Here is an 18,396-nt window from a genome sequence, read left to right on the forward strand (position 1 = left end):
GACATGGAGAGCAATTGATAAAAGCTTTATTTATAATCAAGAGGTACAGGGAACGAATTCTTGTGGCGGAGATTGATTTTTTTTAAAGAAATTATAAAAATATGTCTTTCGTATATAACTCGTTGTTATAGTAAAGAATATAAAACAATCCTTGCAAACTGGAACTGAAAAACAATACAGATAGCCGGTACTCTCTACCAAAACCATAGCGTGTATTAATATTATAAGTAACTATTTTGTTTTTAGACAAGATCATATATTGAAATAAAGAATGAGAAAAAAAATAATGGTCAAAGTAATTGCTGTGTATAGCCTAGTACGTGTGTGTTTTCAATATAAGTGATTCATAAAATATATATACCAATTTTAATTTTGATGTCAATCGAGTCGTTCTTATTCCTTCCTTCCTTCATTTCTTTCTTCTTTCTTTCCCAAATTTCTATCAATTTTCATAATGTTAAAAAAACAAGTAGTTGTAGCTATTGTTTGGTCCTAAATATCAAGTGCTTAAAATCGATGAACAGAAACTGCACTGACCGCATCAGGGCGAGTCCAGTACCCATTAGAAGAATATGCAAAAGTAGTGGGTCCTGCATACAGTCTGATGATTAAAATGATATTTTTTTTAAGTTCTAATGATGTTTTTGTGTGTATTAATTGTCGACCTTTGATTTTATAGAAGATTGATAGACTGACACAATATACAGATGTGCATTTTCATATTTTATTAATTAGAATAAAGATAATCTTTAAAAATACATCACTTTTCATGCAAACACGGGTGCACCAAATTACATATTTAAATATTCATATCCTCACATCGACTGACATACTCGCATGCAAATATAACTTTCAATCCGCTATAAAACAATCTCAAATGTCATTGTTTCTTGAACATTTCCATGGGGTCATTTACACAATATCAAATAAAGGGGAGGTCACTCTGTATGTTTTTGTTCTTCAGCCTTCTGAACAACCCCGAGATTTACATTCGGCAGGAGAGTTCACTTTGTCACTTCCGGAGTCATTTCCGGTGTCTTTCTTTGCGTCCGTACAACTATGCGTCTTGGTGTGTTTGCTCAAGTGGTCACTGCGCATGAATCGTTTATTACAGATTGGACAAGCAAATCGTTTTTCTCCTGTGTGTGTGCGCAAATGACGTTGAAGTTCATCGGATCGTGTGAAACGTTTTCCACAAAATAACCAATTACATACAAAAGGCCTTTCTCCTGTATGCCATCGCAAATGCGCTTTCAAATGTGATGTTTTCCCGTACACTTTTCCACATCCGGGAATATGACACGAGTGAACGTTTTTCTTCCTTATATGTGCACCAGCTGGTCCTAGTCTCTCGGCCTCTTGGCAGTTAGGGCAATCACATGTTGCCCTCCCGCTCAAGCGTCTCTGGGATTTCGTTTGAGGCACATTCGACAAAACTGGACGAGAAAGAAAAGGATTTCCAGACGAGGCACCAATGTCTGTTTGACTGGATAACATAGATTTATATGTGTCCTGCAAGAGTTGTTGATTTCCTCCTATATATGAACCCGAGGGTGATCCGAGTCCATGTGTGAGAGGGTATTCCGGAGAACTATATCCGGAAGAAATCTGAGGTGGCAACGAAGACGAGGCTCCAGGATACTCCGAGTACCAATTACTAGGTGAAGAATGAACATCCCACCATGGCGAGGTTGGATTAGAGCTCTGTGATGAATCGCCCTTAAGGCTTGTGTGTGTGATGTTCATATTCAGCGACCAAGACTCGTACGCCGCGTGACTGTTAACGTGAGGTAAACGAGAGTATACATTTCCCAACACAGACGCACTCATACAATCCGAATGATGCACCTTTGACGGGTAGGTTGGGGAGGGAGTATCGTTGTTATACTGTGAGGGGTGAAGCCAGTCCGATGATGACGTAGTAGGATATGACGCAATCCCGCCAGTGCGTCCATATGAAAGACCCGCGGACGGAAAGGGCACCGTCCCATTGAGTCCGGACAGACGCTGTGAAGATAGAGCGACAGCGTCCGGTGCAGTGACAGCTGTGAGTTGCCGTTTCCAAGGGTGGAAACCCTTAGCGATATAAGATTCCGTGAGAGGGGAGGGGCATCTGTCCGTCAGTTTACTGCATTGGGCTGCCAACATCGCAAGTGGGGCGCCACCTATGTGGTACGAATCCTACAACAAGAGAAGATAAATCTATAATATACTGACATGTTTTAATTCAGAGTTAAACAATAGAAAACAGCATCTTGAATTCGTTTCCATTTCATGTGAGATTTAATGAAATTCGTCTGAAGTTCTCCTTTTTCTATCTTCAGTCCTTTGCTAATAAATCTCATAAGAAATAGACATTCGTTTTTAAGATCCTATATAGAGTTTTTCGCATTCAGCAAGTCTCCCGTATCAGAGAGAAAAATCAAACACGTCATACTTGTCTGATGTTCCGCAAACAAATGTAACTCCTCACATATCAAGTTTAGCCAGACTTTCAGTTGACAATGGGTATTATTTCGCTTGTTTACATATCAATGTTTTTCAAAAGATACGTAATAGTGTGACGTTAATTAGTCCATTCCTCTGGTATATGTTTCGACCACGCCCACTCACACCTAATGTCACGCCCCTAACACCTAGACCACGCCCTCTAACGCCTCTCTGATTAGGATTCGTCTTGATGCTTATTTGTTCAAAAATTAACAAAAGTACTTTAGTGTCTCTATTCTTTAAGTTCTTCTTTTGTTTGCTAGTGACATTTTTATAAGTTGAACACTGAATAATTTGTATGTAACTACACGTATATATATTTTTATGTACTATGCTATGGTATAGAATGTTTGCCTGTCATGCACTCAAACTATGTTATATATACATGACCTCTTGTTACACATATTATGTGTGTCTGAGTGAGTGACATAAAAATCTTGAAATCTTGATGCTTTCATTTCTGCATTGCAAGGTTTCACTGGGATTATGAAACCGTGTTTACCTTTTCTATGTACCGAACAATGCATAAAAACACAAGTTTTTCCACCCTTAAACACTTTCTCTCTCCAAAATGAAGTGATAGTTCTTGGTACAATAATTCAGACCGAATACAGTGAGGGAAACGTATTGTGTGCTTTAAATTGTTGCTATTTAATATGGAGAAATCCCCTGGGATGTAACTGTTTTTTTTATGTATATTGATCGGTTTAACAAGATACGGTTTTCAGATAAAAATAAAATAAAACGGGCAATAAGGAAATTAACATTTAAATATAGACATTTGAAACCCATGAAACTTTAAAACAGAAGATTAAAACGCTTTGTTCTTGACAAATTTAAACAACAGGACCATTATGACTACAACTGATCAAGATTCAATCTGATATTAGGAACCTGTACGTTTCCTTTATATAAATAAAATTGATAAAAACCAGAACATCAAAATCTTAAAAAGTATCATTCGTGTTTAAGTAATATTGATGAAAATGGTATAGGGTTTTTACTAATACAGAACAAGAGTTTCTGACTGCGGAAATTTCCTACAGTCGAGGCCTAAATGAACTAATAGATAGACTTGAATGAGACGTCTCCATAAACATATCAAGTGATCCATATTTTATGTTATATAGATCTTTAAAAAAATAAACGTAAAGAAACAGGGAATGTGTAATTCATAGCTACATTACAGGTATATAATCACAGAACTTGGTGTTGATATTGTATACAAAGATTCTACGAAGAAAAGTGTGCTTGATGCAATTGATTACCACTGGTCAGTTAAATAAAATCCCCAAAATTAAAAGTAAAGAACATGTGATCCGATACACAATCTACATAAATAGTCTAAAATAAATGACAACAAATGATGTCGATATGAAATCTGCTAACCCGACACCGACATACCTAACGTTAAAACGGCCTGACAGTTTACGAGTGAGTGGGACCCCCTTACTGTATACGGAATAGGCAAGACCGGGACCGGGCCGGGTAGTATTGTATCCTCATGTAAATTACACAGCATTTCTCAATGAAAGACTGTTGACCTGTGTATCTGTATGAAATGTTCGGCACTGCAGTATGAAACAAGATTTGGACGAGTTTAATCGGATTCACCGCCACATCAAAAGATAATTACTCTATCCTTGGAGAGAGTTAAAGAAATATTGAGAAAGACGTTTCAATGAGGATGACACCCCTTTCATCCCATTCTCAACAGAAAACAAAATGCGTGCAAGTCAACGAGAAAATCTCCAAGTGGACGTCAATGGAAAGTAGCGTTATAGCCGCAATACCGGTCTATATAAGGCTTGACCTTTAACCTATCTTGGCGTAGATCGGGCACCTTGCTGTGCCGAAGAAAACCTATAAGCAACCGCTGTCTACCATACAGACCTGCCGTGGAGTTTTATTGTCAAACAGTGAAGAAAACTCAATAAATTTTGTCCCTGAACATTTTTTCAACTCCTTTGGAGTATATTGTACCTAGGCACCCCTTATGGGCTCCGATCGGTACAGAAAGGAACCTCTTTGTTGCTCACGAACTGTGAAACATGGCCCTGCTAGTGTTTACAAAGCCAGCGGTAAAGAGAAAATTTATCGGTTTTTCAAATAGGATCCTTTCATTTTTACACCTTAATCCTTGAGGACTTTTTATGATAATTCAATTTCATATGAATTAAGAAACATATTTGATATTCCATTGACAGGCGTTGTGTTCTGACTGGGGAAACCATATTGCGGTCGTATCGGTGGGTTTATTGGCATTAGTTCTGCCTTTTTATTGTAGAAGGAAACTATTGTCAGAGGTTCTTAGTCATGTACATCAACGTGTATCATAGTAGTGTCGTGTCTAATTCATTATTATGGAAATTAAACAGAGAAACGACTTAATAACGAGAAATTTTTTATTTAATTTAATATTCATAACTCATTTTCAAATTATTCACTTTATTTATGCTCATAATTAAAACGGAAAATCAGCAGCAACAACGTTTTTGTAAAAATCAGCCTGAACTGCAGAAATATGTCGGAAATTTGTATAAAATGACATAAATACTTACAAACAAAATAAATTGTTATGATGTATTGAAATAAAAACTCATAAACACAATTTGAAATATACCCTCATATTAATTAACTAATTCATATTGATAAATTAAATCAAGAATCTATGTATAAATGTTTAAATCCTATTTTTCACATATGTTTATATTTTGTCTAATGAGTATAATTACAATGGTCTGTATTTATTTTTATTATAGTCCCATATTTTCAATGTAATTATAGGTTTATTAAAGTTTCCCATCGAAGAAATTTCCAAATGCAGTTTCATGTAGACAAATTTATGTATCCATTTTTTTTCTATAATGAAGGAAATAAATATTTTTTAAAACTTTATGTTAATGATACCGTAACACGGCCTGTTTTACTTTGGTGTAATGTATGAGGACGTGTTCGACTTAACCGGCCATAATCGAGAACAACCATCAGCGAGATCCTGACAGCTTATCAGCTTCGGGTGCAATCGGGCACTTACCGCGGGAAATGTGATCCCTGCGAGTATCAGAATTTAACTCCGGAACAAGAGAGTTCTTATCGGGACAATTTTCGTCGACGTCTGATTAGGAATTAAATTATATCGGTTGTATTTGACCTTTGACATCTCAGCACGTTTAACACCATCTGTTTTTGCAGTCACTGTCAAGTGTAATAGCGACTGATAGCCCAAAGCCGAGCTAGTCTCATCGGCGCAGGGCGATGATAAATCCCAGAGCCAACATATAGTCATTGATACGATCATTCCGGAAAAACAAAAATGGTCATCGTTGTCAGCAATTACGCCAGTTTTAGTTACGACTGTAATAAATTTCTGCAGAAAGAAGATATAAAGTGTTAAGAAAGATGATTCCCAAAAATGCTAATGATTTATAAAAGGGGTCTTTAAGTCAAAAGTGTTAGCTACAACTGTTTCTAGGACATAAATTATTTAGATTTGTAAAGAACCATTAAGTGCAGGACACAACGAAAGAACAAGACGTCACTCTCCCTGATGTGTTTTCTTTATCAGGCTGGGTATGTTTTCTTATCGGTTTCTCTTTTGATGTTGAGAGAGAAATATTCAGTGAAGAGATTAAATTCAGAGAAATAAATCGGTACATACATTTAAATATATCATTTTCGGGGACATTTAGTTCACCCGTAAGAAAATCTTTGTCCTATAAAAATCCTTGTCGTTACTTATTCCGTACATTTCTATTTTTCAATTTAGTCTTTCTCTATCCCATATTGATTAAAATGCAAATATATTATCTGTTTTGTTTGAAGTGTACTACCCTCGGGGAACGGGGCGTTCCCCACTAAAATAGGTGTAACCATATCACAGACCCGAAACACTAACTTAATTTATTTGTGATTTATGATCCCTACACGGATAAAAAAATCAAATCTGGTGGAATCTTTCCTGCGGGAAAGAAAAGTTGGTTGCCACACGTGGATCGCATGTGCCCAAGGCGGAAGTGTAATTCAGCAGAAAATGAAGTCTCGCGATAGGCGTGAATTTGAGATAAATAACAATGGCGGGCGGTTGTTAGCCCGCGGGAGGGTTCCCTATCGATCTTCTAACAGCATATCGATACATACACACAGGAGCAGATGAGGTTTAATTATATATATACTCAGACAGGTGTAACTTAATTGTATACAAGGTACAACACAGACAAATACAGGTGGTCTTAAAGATGATATCTTCTAATGTCGAGCCTAAAGCATGTTTGTTGATATACGGCGCTCTAACGGACAAATTGGATAAACCACAAACTACTTAAATTTGAGATTTAAACTTATCGAGAAGTGTTTGACTCTATTTATTGGCGAGTTACGTGTTAAGAATACATTTTATATCAGTTAATCAACTGGTCTTAATTATGGTGTATTCTTTTTACAAGTGACACCTGTATTTGTTATCATACACCCATTGTAATACATGTGGGTTTGATAATGTTTACAAACAATATATAGACATCGGAATGATTCTAAATCGATACAATTGACTTTGCATCAATTTGGAATAAATCAAATGTGTATATATCCCAGCAGTGCTACACATTAATGTAAAAAATCCCTTCAACTTATTACAATTGGCAACTCATTATGAAATATTTGTTCGAGTCATTTTCTTTTACATATCTTCCAAAAATTGTACTGAAATGCACAGTAGTAAAACAAAAGATGAACATAATTGCTAAGGGAGGTAATTCTAAACCGGGAAAACACCTTGCTGTTGTTTTGCCTATTTTCTAAAGAAGAATACTCTGATTAAATACAGCTCTGAAGGGAAAGATTCCTTCGCAATAATAACTGATGCTGAGATGCACGCTTTGCCTTACGCAACCATTGCCTCGCCAAGATCTCAAAACAATGTAAAGAGTAAAGCAGAACTATGTACAAGATAAAGTTTTATTCACAGAAACGTTTATAATCCAAGGGAATTTTTTTTATAAACGGAGATTTCAAACATTACAGTGAGCATTACATTTGAGAAACCTTTTTCGCTGCGAGAAAATAGAGAAATTAACCTCCATAACTTGCAATTTACATTGTAGGTTTTTACTTTTACATTGCAGGTTTGCAGGTTTTTACATTGCATGTTTTTACATTGCAGGTTTCTCTTTAAAGTTCGAATTGTTAAGGGTAAAAGTAATTTTACGGGTTTTTTTATCAAGATAAATGTGCTGAAAAGTTACTAAACTAATAACAGATCGGTTCCCAGCAATTCTTATTTTAAATTGTGTTTTCTTTGCATTTTATAAGGTAAAAAGTGACAACATTTATACCTAAAATCCGTGAGTTTGAGGAGTCATGCATTGGAAGATTTGACATTTACCGGAGTGAAATATCAATGTTTGTGGGAACCTTTATCTCCAAGAGGAACTGTATTTTAAAAAAGTATAAGTTTTAAGCAATTATTTTCCAAATCTGTCATACTTTGCGTCTAATGGAAAAATAAATTGTAGAATAATCATATATCTGAATAGAGTTATCACAATACTAATATCCAAACGATAAACAAATATGTGTTATTAACATTATCATTGATAAAAAATAGAGTGGCCCCCGTCTCTAGAATATTGAATCATTTAGAAAAATATAAACTCTGATAATTTTGATAACTTGGATATCTGATTCTAGTTTTAAGTTTTTTTTAAAAAAAGTTTTATAAATGGTACACTACTAAGAATAAGGTCACGGCAATTTTACATATACAAAGTTGAATGAATACGATTTTTCATAAAGTGTCATTCTTTAGAAAATGCTATTGTCAAAATGGCTCGAAATTAAGAAATAGCCGATATATCCTATTCAAAATCTAAACAATTTACAAAGGTCACGTGATTTCAAGATTTCATTTGCATGTGGAGGCATAAAGGTATAAAAATTGTGTTTTCATTAGAAAACCTTTACATCCGAAATCTTAAAGATAGAAAATAATCCTAGACGTTTCCTTAAAGATCAAAGCAATGAGCAAGAAGGTATGCGCAAAACGTATAACGTCTATTTGAATAAACCTTTCTACTCGGAATAATTAAGATTGAGAAAAATTATCACAGACTTTTACTAAGATCCCAAACATTTTTACACCTTATCAATTCTACCTGGACAGGTTTAGTTACCTGTGGAATACCTGTAGGTGTCGCACCTGTCATTCTGATGAATCTGTTCACAATTTATCTGAAAGGCGCTACGTCGTAACTCACAGCTATGGAGAACAGGTGCATGAACATTTGATATGCTTCAGTATTGTACATCTCCTCACAAGGATCGTGTGTAAAAGTCTAGAAATGATTCATGTCTTTGCAGAAATCACTCCTGTCGTGATGTGTTTCTAAAGAAAACTAAATTAAATGAATATTTGTATTTGTGGAGAATACATTTCGAATGATGAACCTCACACACGGGAAATAAAAATGTTTCAAAGGCGAATTGAAATAGGTTAATTTACACGTTCTTGTATTACAAAGCTTACTCACCGAAAATAACTTAGAATTCTTCTGTTCTTCTGCACTATAAAATATTTTCTATTTTATTATCTACATTCTAACCTCTTGGCATATTCCCTGGTCTCATTATGCTTACGGGGTGTTGACGTCCCGAGATAGTACCCAATTTAAAAAAAAAATGTATTGTGGTATTTAGGGATTTGCAAAACATTGCAAATCAGTGCCGCATCTATTTTGCATCTACATTAAAGAGTCACATTTTCAGATATACTTCCTTTTTTCCTTGTACCTCTAAATGTTCTGAAAAACTTCCTTTTTTCCTTGTCCCTCTAACTTGCTTGCATTTGATGCAATCCGCATGATGGAAAATTATGCATTTTTTTCATGACATGGAGCCAACCCACAACCAAAATTATCTAACTTAACTACATACAAAATAATCAAAACCTTTTAAAAACTGTGATTTTTTTCTCCAAATTACATGCAGAAACTTCTCAAATCAGTGTTTCAAACAAGTGACCATTTAATGTTTTTCAATACTTATTTTAGCTATTGAAGTTAAACGCTTTCTGACTATCAACTCATTTGAAATGTTTTATGACTAAAACCGTTTTCTCTTTAAGGTAAATTATGTTTGATTTACAAAGACATTTTTCGAGGAAGAGGGATAGGGTGTGTGTGGTATATGTATAGAGCGATTCAATCTATGTCCCTCTTTATTTTTACACCACCTTAGACTTCAAAACAACAAAAGACATCAAAGGATTAAACTCTTCAGGGATCAAACCTGAATGCCGAATTTAAAGAAAAAATATACAACTTCTAAACTTTGAGCTGCTTAGAAAATTGATTTTGACTAAATAGGGCATTTTGGTTTGTGTGACAAAGGAAAGCGGAGAAGTAGGGTCGAACACACTATCACCTTCCAACAATAGAGGGCCTAATTAGGGAAGCTCCCCTCGATAACCTCAGGGGCGTAATTGTAGATCGGTCTAGAGGATAGAGAGACGTAGGGTGCACTACAGGGGTATAGGGTTCACCACCCCACAAACCTGTCCACGAACAGGTAACGCTACAGGTGAGTAGTTAGGGTGCGGAGCGAACACGCTGAATTGACGCTGACCAAATTAGTCATCAGAGTCATTAAAATGTTTGACGGGTACATTGCTCACCCTGATAGAGTTAAGTTTGGTTTACCCAAAGACTTAGATTGTAGTTTATATCAAAATTAAGTTTCGTGGTTTTATATTTACGTGATTAAACTCGCTGTTTAAAGATTAAAAGGTAACGAGATACAATGTAAATAAAAATGGTGTTTGTATTTTGTGGGATTTTTTTCCAATAGCACGTCCAAGTCTGATGTCTCTTGTCATACACTGTAAATTTTAACATATATATAACAACCTAGACTTCCAAAACGGCATTTATTTATAAATGTAAGTCAAGTAAGAGATTCGTAAACATTCTCGACGTTTACCTATGAATATGACAAATAAGTTTATAAAGTTGTGTCAAATGAAACCTGTACAAATTTCAGATAAAATTTGAAACATACTTTTATCTATTTATATTCAGTTATGATGATTGTTTTATGGTCGAACTAACTATATCCATTAAGCATACAATGCTTCATAGGAACACTTAATGTCTCAAGTAAATGTCTCGTTATTCGGGCAATGTTAGTGCTCACCCCAGCTTTAGTTCTAAGCAGGTGTAATGATGTATGCCTTGCCTCCTTTTGAACTCCACTTCAAACTAAAGAAACTATTCCGGGGACTTTGAATGTGGAACGCTAAAAATTGTTTACAAATAGTTTCTTTATGAATATCTATCCATCATGAATCCCAAACGAATATTTCTCAAAAGATACATACACTAAACATATGTGGGACTTCAGCTTTGCTTTTAAAACACGTTGAATTAAGGGAGTGTGATCTTCGCTGAAAGCATTCAGGAAAATTCACGAATTTTTGTTCAAATAATTCTTAAAATAGCTCAAGAATTACTTGGGACGAAACTTCAGACATAAAAATATAAGAATTCCATGTAAAAATGTAATTTAATGTTATAGACGTACAATATCGACACTTTAAGATGTGTTGAAGTTCCCACTCAGTTTGCGTGAGGTACATTTTGGTATAATATTCACGCCAAGTCCTCAGACCGGAGAGACGAAGCGTGTTTAAGATATTACTTCTTTGCCGACATGACATTCTTGTTATTAAATACGTGGGTTTTCGTAAATAAAATCTGCAGGTTCCGTTTACTTTTATGAAAAGAAATCGGTAGCTGTCCAATCTGTCCAACCGTATATTTATTTTTTAACAATATGTTATTTATTTCGATCTGGTTTAAAACAAGCGAATAAATGTTTTTATTTCGCATTTCTACCGAATATAGGAGCTATGTTTTAGATAACAAAACGTGTGACCTAATTGTCAAACTCAGGCAAAACATTCATATGGGAAAAAAACAGAATGTTACATTATTATAAACAATCAAGCTTAAATAGATTTCTTAAGTCTAATATTTACGCTATGAAATATTTGGATTTAAGTGTATTGCCATATGCGAACCTTATGCAAATCTTGTTGTTTAAATTAATATTTTAGGAAACAAGTTAATGTAGATTATGTTCCGGAATGCAATTATCATCAATCTATGTAGAATTGATATAAATTGAATAGAAAGTCCATCAAAAATAATTATCAGAAAACGTTGCTAAAGATTGCTAATGCTGAATGGGAAATGAAGATTGCAAACAATAATGCTAAATTGATACATATATTTGCAAACTATTCGACGAACAGAAAAGACAAACCAGTTGAGAAATACTAAAACACCTACATGTATATGAGAAAATTAAGTGTTTACGCCACTTAACAGAAATTATACACTCGACAAATCACTCCCAAAACAAGCATAAGGCTACGATACTGGGCCCTCTATTTACGTTTATATAAATAGTCCTAGTGGAATGGTGTAGCCGGACACTTCAGGCTCCCATATCCACTGAAGAGCAGTTTAAGTAGTTCTTGAACGTGGAGAGTGTTTTCCATCAAATAAGTCTCGTACACACTCTCGAGAGAGCCTGGGTGGAACAAAACTACATAAAATTGCCGCGTTATCATCCGTATATCTCTATCGCCCACTTATGGAGGGACATTCAATACTACATTTTAAAGATTCTGTATTTGTTTATAATTTGTCTGCGTTTGTTTACAATATTTCACAGCTAAAAAAGAATCGGTACCGGTTTCTCTGACAGTATGGTGTTGTAGTCCTTTAATGTAAATATATTTATCTTTGTTTGGAGTAAACAAAAACATAAACAAAAACAAAACATTCTGTACTTACCCCGATGACAGAGGCTGCCATGTTGTTTCACTAGTGAGTACTTTCGTTGAGTACACACCTTCCCACTCAAGCTGTCTTGTAACACGCGGCGAGAGTGTCCTACAACCAACCTAGGTATATATTAAATTCGCCCCGATCCGCCTCCGATCGTCCCGGCTATTGTCCCGTTTATTAGTCTAACCATCCTATCACCGGCACGCTTCAAGCTGCGTGCAATGATTGACTTCTTAAGGCGATGGGGCAACGCCCCTCCTCCCGATAACCTTTGATTGCGCTAATACGAACCGGCTGTTAGTTTGTGCATAGTGAGGAGAGGTCTACATTAAGATGAAAACTTAGACTTTATTTGTGCATAAAATGACGCAAAATTTGTTTAATTGGTTGGCAGTCTTGTAGGCAATTCGTCAGTAGTACATAACTATTGAGTTGTAAGATGTTGCATTTAGCGTTATTATCTCAACAACTTTTTGGAAATTTTACATTTATTTAAATTTAAAAAACGTAATTATTTACATAAATATTAACACATGTGTTAGTTTATATTTGTTCATCCACTTCAATAAAATGAAGTTCTGGCGAAAATTGATACTTAAGGAAATTTTTCTTTTAGTGTACAAATAATGGAAACATATAGTACGCCGTTATATACTGTTTGTATTAAATAAAATGTTATAAACAGACGGAAGACAAAACACAAGTTTCTCTTTCATGTGGATAACTACCGTAATACCGCTAATTAATTCCCCTCGCTCACAACATATTCCAGATGAATTGAGTTACCCGGCAGAAGTAAATGGAAGGAACATTATGCAAGTTTCTTTTATGTTTAAACATCTGCGTAATCGTCGAATTAGGCCTGGAACCTAGAAATGTAGCGGCCCTGTGGTAACGCTGATCAGTGAGTCCCTCCCCCCAAATAGTTCCCATCCTCTATTCAAACACCCCCTGAAATGATCAAGATTATTAAATAAAATTATTTTACTTTTTATGATAGCTACAAATTCTTTCACATAGCTTCAAACTGTGACTATTTGTTTTACTTTTAACCAATTTTGAGCTATAAAACATATTTAACAATCGTCTGTTTACACTCCGTTCGTACGATTCTAATTTAATTTTTTTTCTTGTTTGTTAAGTAAAAGTAGCGACATATTTCTCTAATGAAGAGAAGTGCGTCTGTATTTCACTTGTTTTATGTTTATGTGAGGGAAAGTTCCAATTTTTGTGTGTGCCACAATGACTTTTTCACATGTTCACACATAAATTCTAGGTTATTATCTATTCACATTAAAGTTAAACATGTTTAAACTGTTAAGTTTATTTTCTATGATATGGAAAGTTTTAGAGATGTTAAAATATATTTAAAAGTGTATTATAATTATGTAAGCTATCGCCTTACTTTCTATACACTGTAAAGCTTACTATCTGTAAAGTTCACAATCTGTAAAGTTTATCATCTGTAAAGTTCACTATATGTAAAGTTTATTAACTGTTAATCTAACAACATGTAAAGTTTACTATCTCTCTGTAAAGTTTATTATCTGTAGTGTTTACTATCTGTTAAGTTTGCTATCTGTAAAGTTTACTTTCTGTAAAGTTTACTATCTGTAAAGTTCACTATCTGTAAAGTTTCCTTTCTGTAGGGTTTCCTTTCTGTAAAAAATCCTATTTGTTAAGTTTACTATCTGTAAAGTTCAATATCTATTAGGTTTACTTTCTATAAAGTTTACTATTTGTTAAGTTACTTTCTGTTAAGTTTAGTATCCGTAAAGTTCACTATCTGTAAATATTACTATCTGTAGTGTTAACTATCTGTTAAGTTTACTATCTGTAACGTTTACTTTCTGTAAAGTTTGCTATTTTTTACGTTTACTTTCTGTTAAGTTTACTATCCTTAAATTTTACTATCTGTAAAGTCTACTTTTTGTAAAGTTTACTATCTTTAAAGTTAATTTTCTGTAAAGTTTCCTTTTTATTAAGTTTACAGTCAGTAAAGTTGTTCATCTGTAAAGTTTACTTTTTTTATTAAGTTAACTATCTGTAAAGTTTACTTTTTGTAAAGTTTACTTTCTGTTAAGTTTACTATTTATTCACTGTAACTGTAAGTGTATTGTCTGTAAAGTATATTATTCATAAATCCTATAGGTTCTCAGATGTAACTTTAGATTGTTAAGTAGACTATCTATAAACTGTAAGGTTATCATAAAACATAAATATACAGCATTTGATATAGCGCCCTATCTAGCTTACATAAGCCACTCTAAAGCGCTTTACAGCACATATATATATATAATTAATACAATTACCATACAGATTAATCGATACAATTCTGAGGAATTCACAGGAGCTGCCTTATCATGCGCTAACTACTAGTCCTATGCCACCTTGCTAATATCTCCCTATGTGTGTATGCCTGCGTATTTGCTGGAGATGTATTATCTATAAACTAAGTTTATGAACTATCAAGTTTATTATATATCAACTGAAGTTCATTATCTATACACTGATAAGTTTTTATGCATAAACTGTAAGTATGCTGCTTGTAAAATGTATAAACTGTAAGTATGCTGCCTGTAAAATGTATACACTGTAAGTATGCTGCCTGTAAAATGTATAAACTATAAGTATGCTGCCTGTAAAATGTATAAACTGTAAGTATGCTGCCTGTAAAATGTATAAAATGTTAGTATGCTGCCTGTAACATGTATACACTGTAAGTATGCTGCCTGTTAAATGTATAAACTGTAAAGCTTGAAAGATCAAACTATCAATTGTCAGGTTAACTATCCATCAACCTTATAGTTTATTATCTATAAACCAAATTAATAAACTGTAAAATGTATTAACTATATACTGTAAAGTTTAACATAAATAAATACTTTAATATTTTGATGGTCATTTTTGTGTATTGTTTACAAGTCGAGTGCATTATTGCCTTCGGTTAGTATATTAAAACATTATGCATTGACCTCAACAAAAGTCTATAGATGTATAACAACAATTATCAGAGAAGGTATCCACGACCAGAAAGAAAGTGTGCAGGCATCTAATTTCGAAATGATTGACCGAGTTAGAATATTGTTTGTCAAGGCCAGCTGTTTTCGCTATAGAAATATAGCAAAATCAAGAAACTTATAATATATGTGCAGGATAGGGAATCCGATGGGGTTGAGAAAATGGGGTATATTGTACACGTGAAAGAGTCTTTTATTTACATCCAATCCTCCACGTGAGACACTAACATATTATACAATTACCGCATTTTACATAAATTTAATCATTTCACACAAACGAAATGAGGCATGCGCACTAAAAATAATCCCATCAATGGATAGATATAAACAGAGCGCCTGTCATCTATATGGTTAATAAAATTAATAGACTCATAGCAAATCAATTTTTGAGATTGAATATCTTAAAAATATATAAAAATTGTTTTATATACAAATGGTTATGAGAGAGAAATTTGCCAAGAGCATTAACTTATCGGTTGTTTCAATATCAGGAGGAAATACCTTTATAGAATAGTTTTCTTTTCCTTTTTAAATACAGAAATAATAATGATTGGAAATATGCCAATCAATAAGTTCATTCGGAAGTTTATCATTCAATTATCAGGAATAAGATGTTTAATGTTTAATACCCAGATATTTGGCGAAGAGTTATTCGGATATAATTTCCTACAGGTTTTAATAAATGATCTCTCGTTTGTTTCCTGTTCCCTTTCCTCCTCTTAGTTTAAACAATGTTTTTTTCCGTAATTTCAGTAATAATCGTAAAATACATGTTCTATAAGGGCTCTAACAGCGAGCTTATATTTTATGAAAATAAAAGAAGTTCCTTCTCCCTTATCTTCAGCCGGTGTACTAATCTATCAGGGGTAGCACAGGAGAAAAAGTAGGTCGGCTATTTGATACAAAGTCAGTACCAAGTTGAATAATACAAATATAATTATAACGGATACATTCAAAGTTCTGAACGCTCAAAGTCATAGTTCCTTATTTTTTACGCATCAAATCATACCAATATGATAGTATAACTGAAATACGACAAACAAAAAGTTGGATTGATCATAAAAATGTAGGTAAAATTATTACTGCACCAAACTTAACACACAAGTGGATGAGAAAAATTGTAATGATCATCAAAACACAGGATTTTAATCTCCATATCTACTACAAGTTGTCACTTACACATGAATACAAGAAGAAACATATACACAAAGAAAATACATATTAAATACAATAACATGCACAGTTACATACACAGTAACATACACAATACACACAGTAACATACACAATACACACAGTAACATACACAATACACACAGTAGCATACACAATACACAAAGTAACATACACAATGCACACAGTAACATACACAATATACACAGTAACATACACAATATACACAGTAACATACACTATACACACAGTAATACACACAGTAACACACTCAATACACACAGTACCATACACAATAAACACGGGAACATACAAAATACACACAGTTACATACACACAATACAAAGTAATATACACAATACGCATAGTAACATACACAATACACACAGTAACATACACAATACACAGTAACATACACAATACACACATAATACACACAGTAACACACACAATACACAGTAACATACACAATACACACAGTAATATACATACAATACACACAGTATCATACACAATACACACAGTTACATACACAATACACACAGTAACACACACAATACACATTACAAAACCAATACACACAGTTACATACACAATACACACAGTAACACACACAATACACAGTAACATACACAATACACACAGTCATATACATACAATACACACAGTATCATACACAATACACACAGTTACATACACGATACACACAGTAACATACACAGTTACATACACAATACACATTTACATACACAGTAACTTACACAGTTACATACACAGTTACATACACAATACCCACAGTTACATACACAGTTACATACATAATACCCAGAGTTACATACACAATACACACATAATACACACAGTAACATCCACAATACACACAGTAACACAATACACACAGTAATATCCACAATACACACAGTTACATACCCAATACACAGTATCATACATAAAACACAGTTACAGACACAATACACACAGTAATATACATACAATACACACAGTATCATACACAATACACACAGTCATATACATACAATACACACAGTATCATCCACAATACCCACAGTTACATACACAATAAACACAGTTACATACACAATACACAGAGTTACATACACAATACACAGTAACATACACAATAAACACGGGAACATACAAAATACACACAGTTACATACACACAATACTAAGCAATATACACAATACGCACAGTAACATACACAATACACACAGTAACATACATAATACACAGTAACATTAACAATACACACATAATACACACAGTAACATACACAATACACACAGTAACATACACAATACACATAGTAACATACACAATACACACAGTAACATACACTATACACACAGTAACACACACAATACACAGTACAAAACCAATACACACAGTTACATACACAATACACACAATAACACACACAATACACAGTACAAAACCAATACACACAGTTGCATACACAATACACACAATAACACACACAATACACACAGTACAAAACCAATACACACAGTTACATACACAATACACATAGCAACATACACAATACACAGTAACATACACAATTCACACAGTAACATACACAGTTACATACACAATACACACACTAACATACACAATACACAGAGTTACATACACAATACACACAGTTACATACACAATACACACAGTTACATACACAGTTACATACACAGTTACATACACAATACACACAGTTACATACACAATACACACAGTTACATACACAATACACACAGTAACATACACAGTTACATAAACAATATACAGAGTTACATACACAATACACACAGTTACATACACAATACACACAGTTACATACACAGTTAC

General features: G+C 33.9%; 1 protein-coding gene across 1 annotated transcript; it reads right to left on the reverse strand.

Annotated features, from left to right (window-relative positions):
- Positions 1-691: 691 nt before the first annotated feature.
- On the reverse strand, positions 692-12,452 carry LOC110442029 (transcription factor Sp9-like). Its single transcript, XM_021485432.1, has 2 exons — positions 12,345-12,452; positions 692-2,181 (listed from the first exon to the last, which is right to left on the reverse strand). Exons 1-2 carry the CDS (start codon positions 12,363-12,365, stop codon positions 961-963), a joined length of 1,242 nt encoding a protein of 413 aa, XP_021341107.1. The 5' UTR covers positions 12,366-12,452; the 3' UTR covers positions 692-960.
- Positions 12,453-18,396: the final 5,944 nt, after the last annotated feature.

Source organism: Mizuhopecten yessoensis, unplaced genomic scaffold (assembly GCF_002113885.1).
Source record: "Mizuhopecten yessoensis strain PY_sf001 unplaced genomic scaffold, ASM211388v2 scaffold716193, whole genome shotgun sequence".
NCBI lineage: Eukaryota > Metazoa > Mollusca > Bivalvia > Pectinida > Pectinidae > Mizuhopecten > Mizuhopecten yessoensis.

Coding starts and splice junctions, on each gene's coding strand:
- LOC110442029 (XM_021485432.1), bottom strand. CDS start 12,365: ATGGCAGCCTCTGTCATCGGG. Junction 2,182..12,344: donor TGGCAGCCTCTGTCATCGGG/GTAAGTACAGAA, acceptor CTCTTGTTGTAG/GATTCGTACCACATAGGTGG.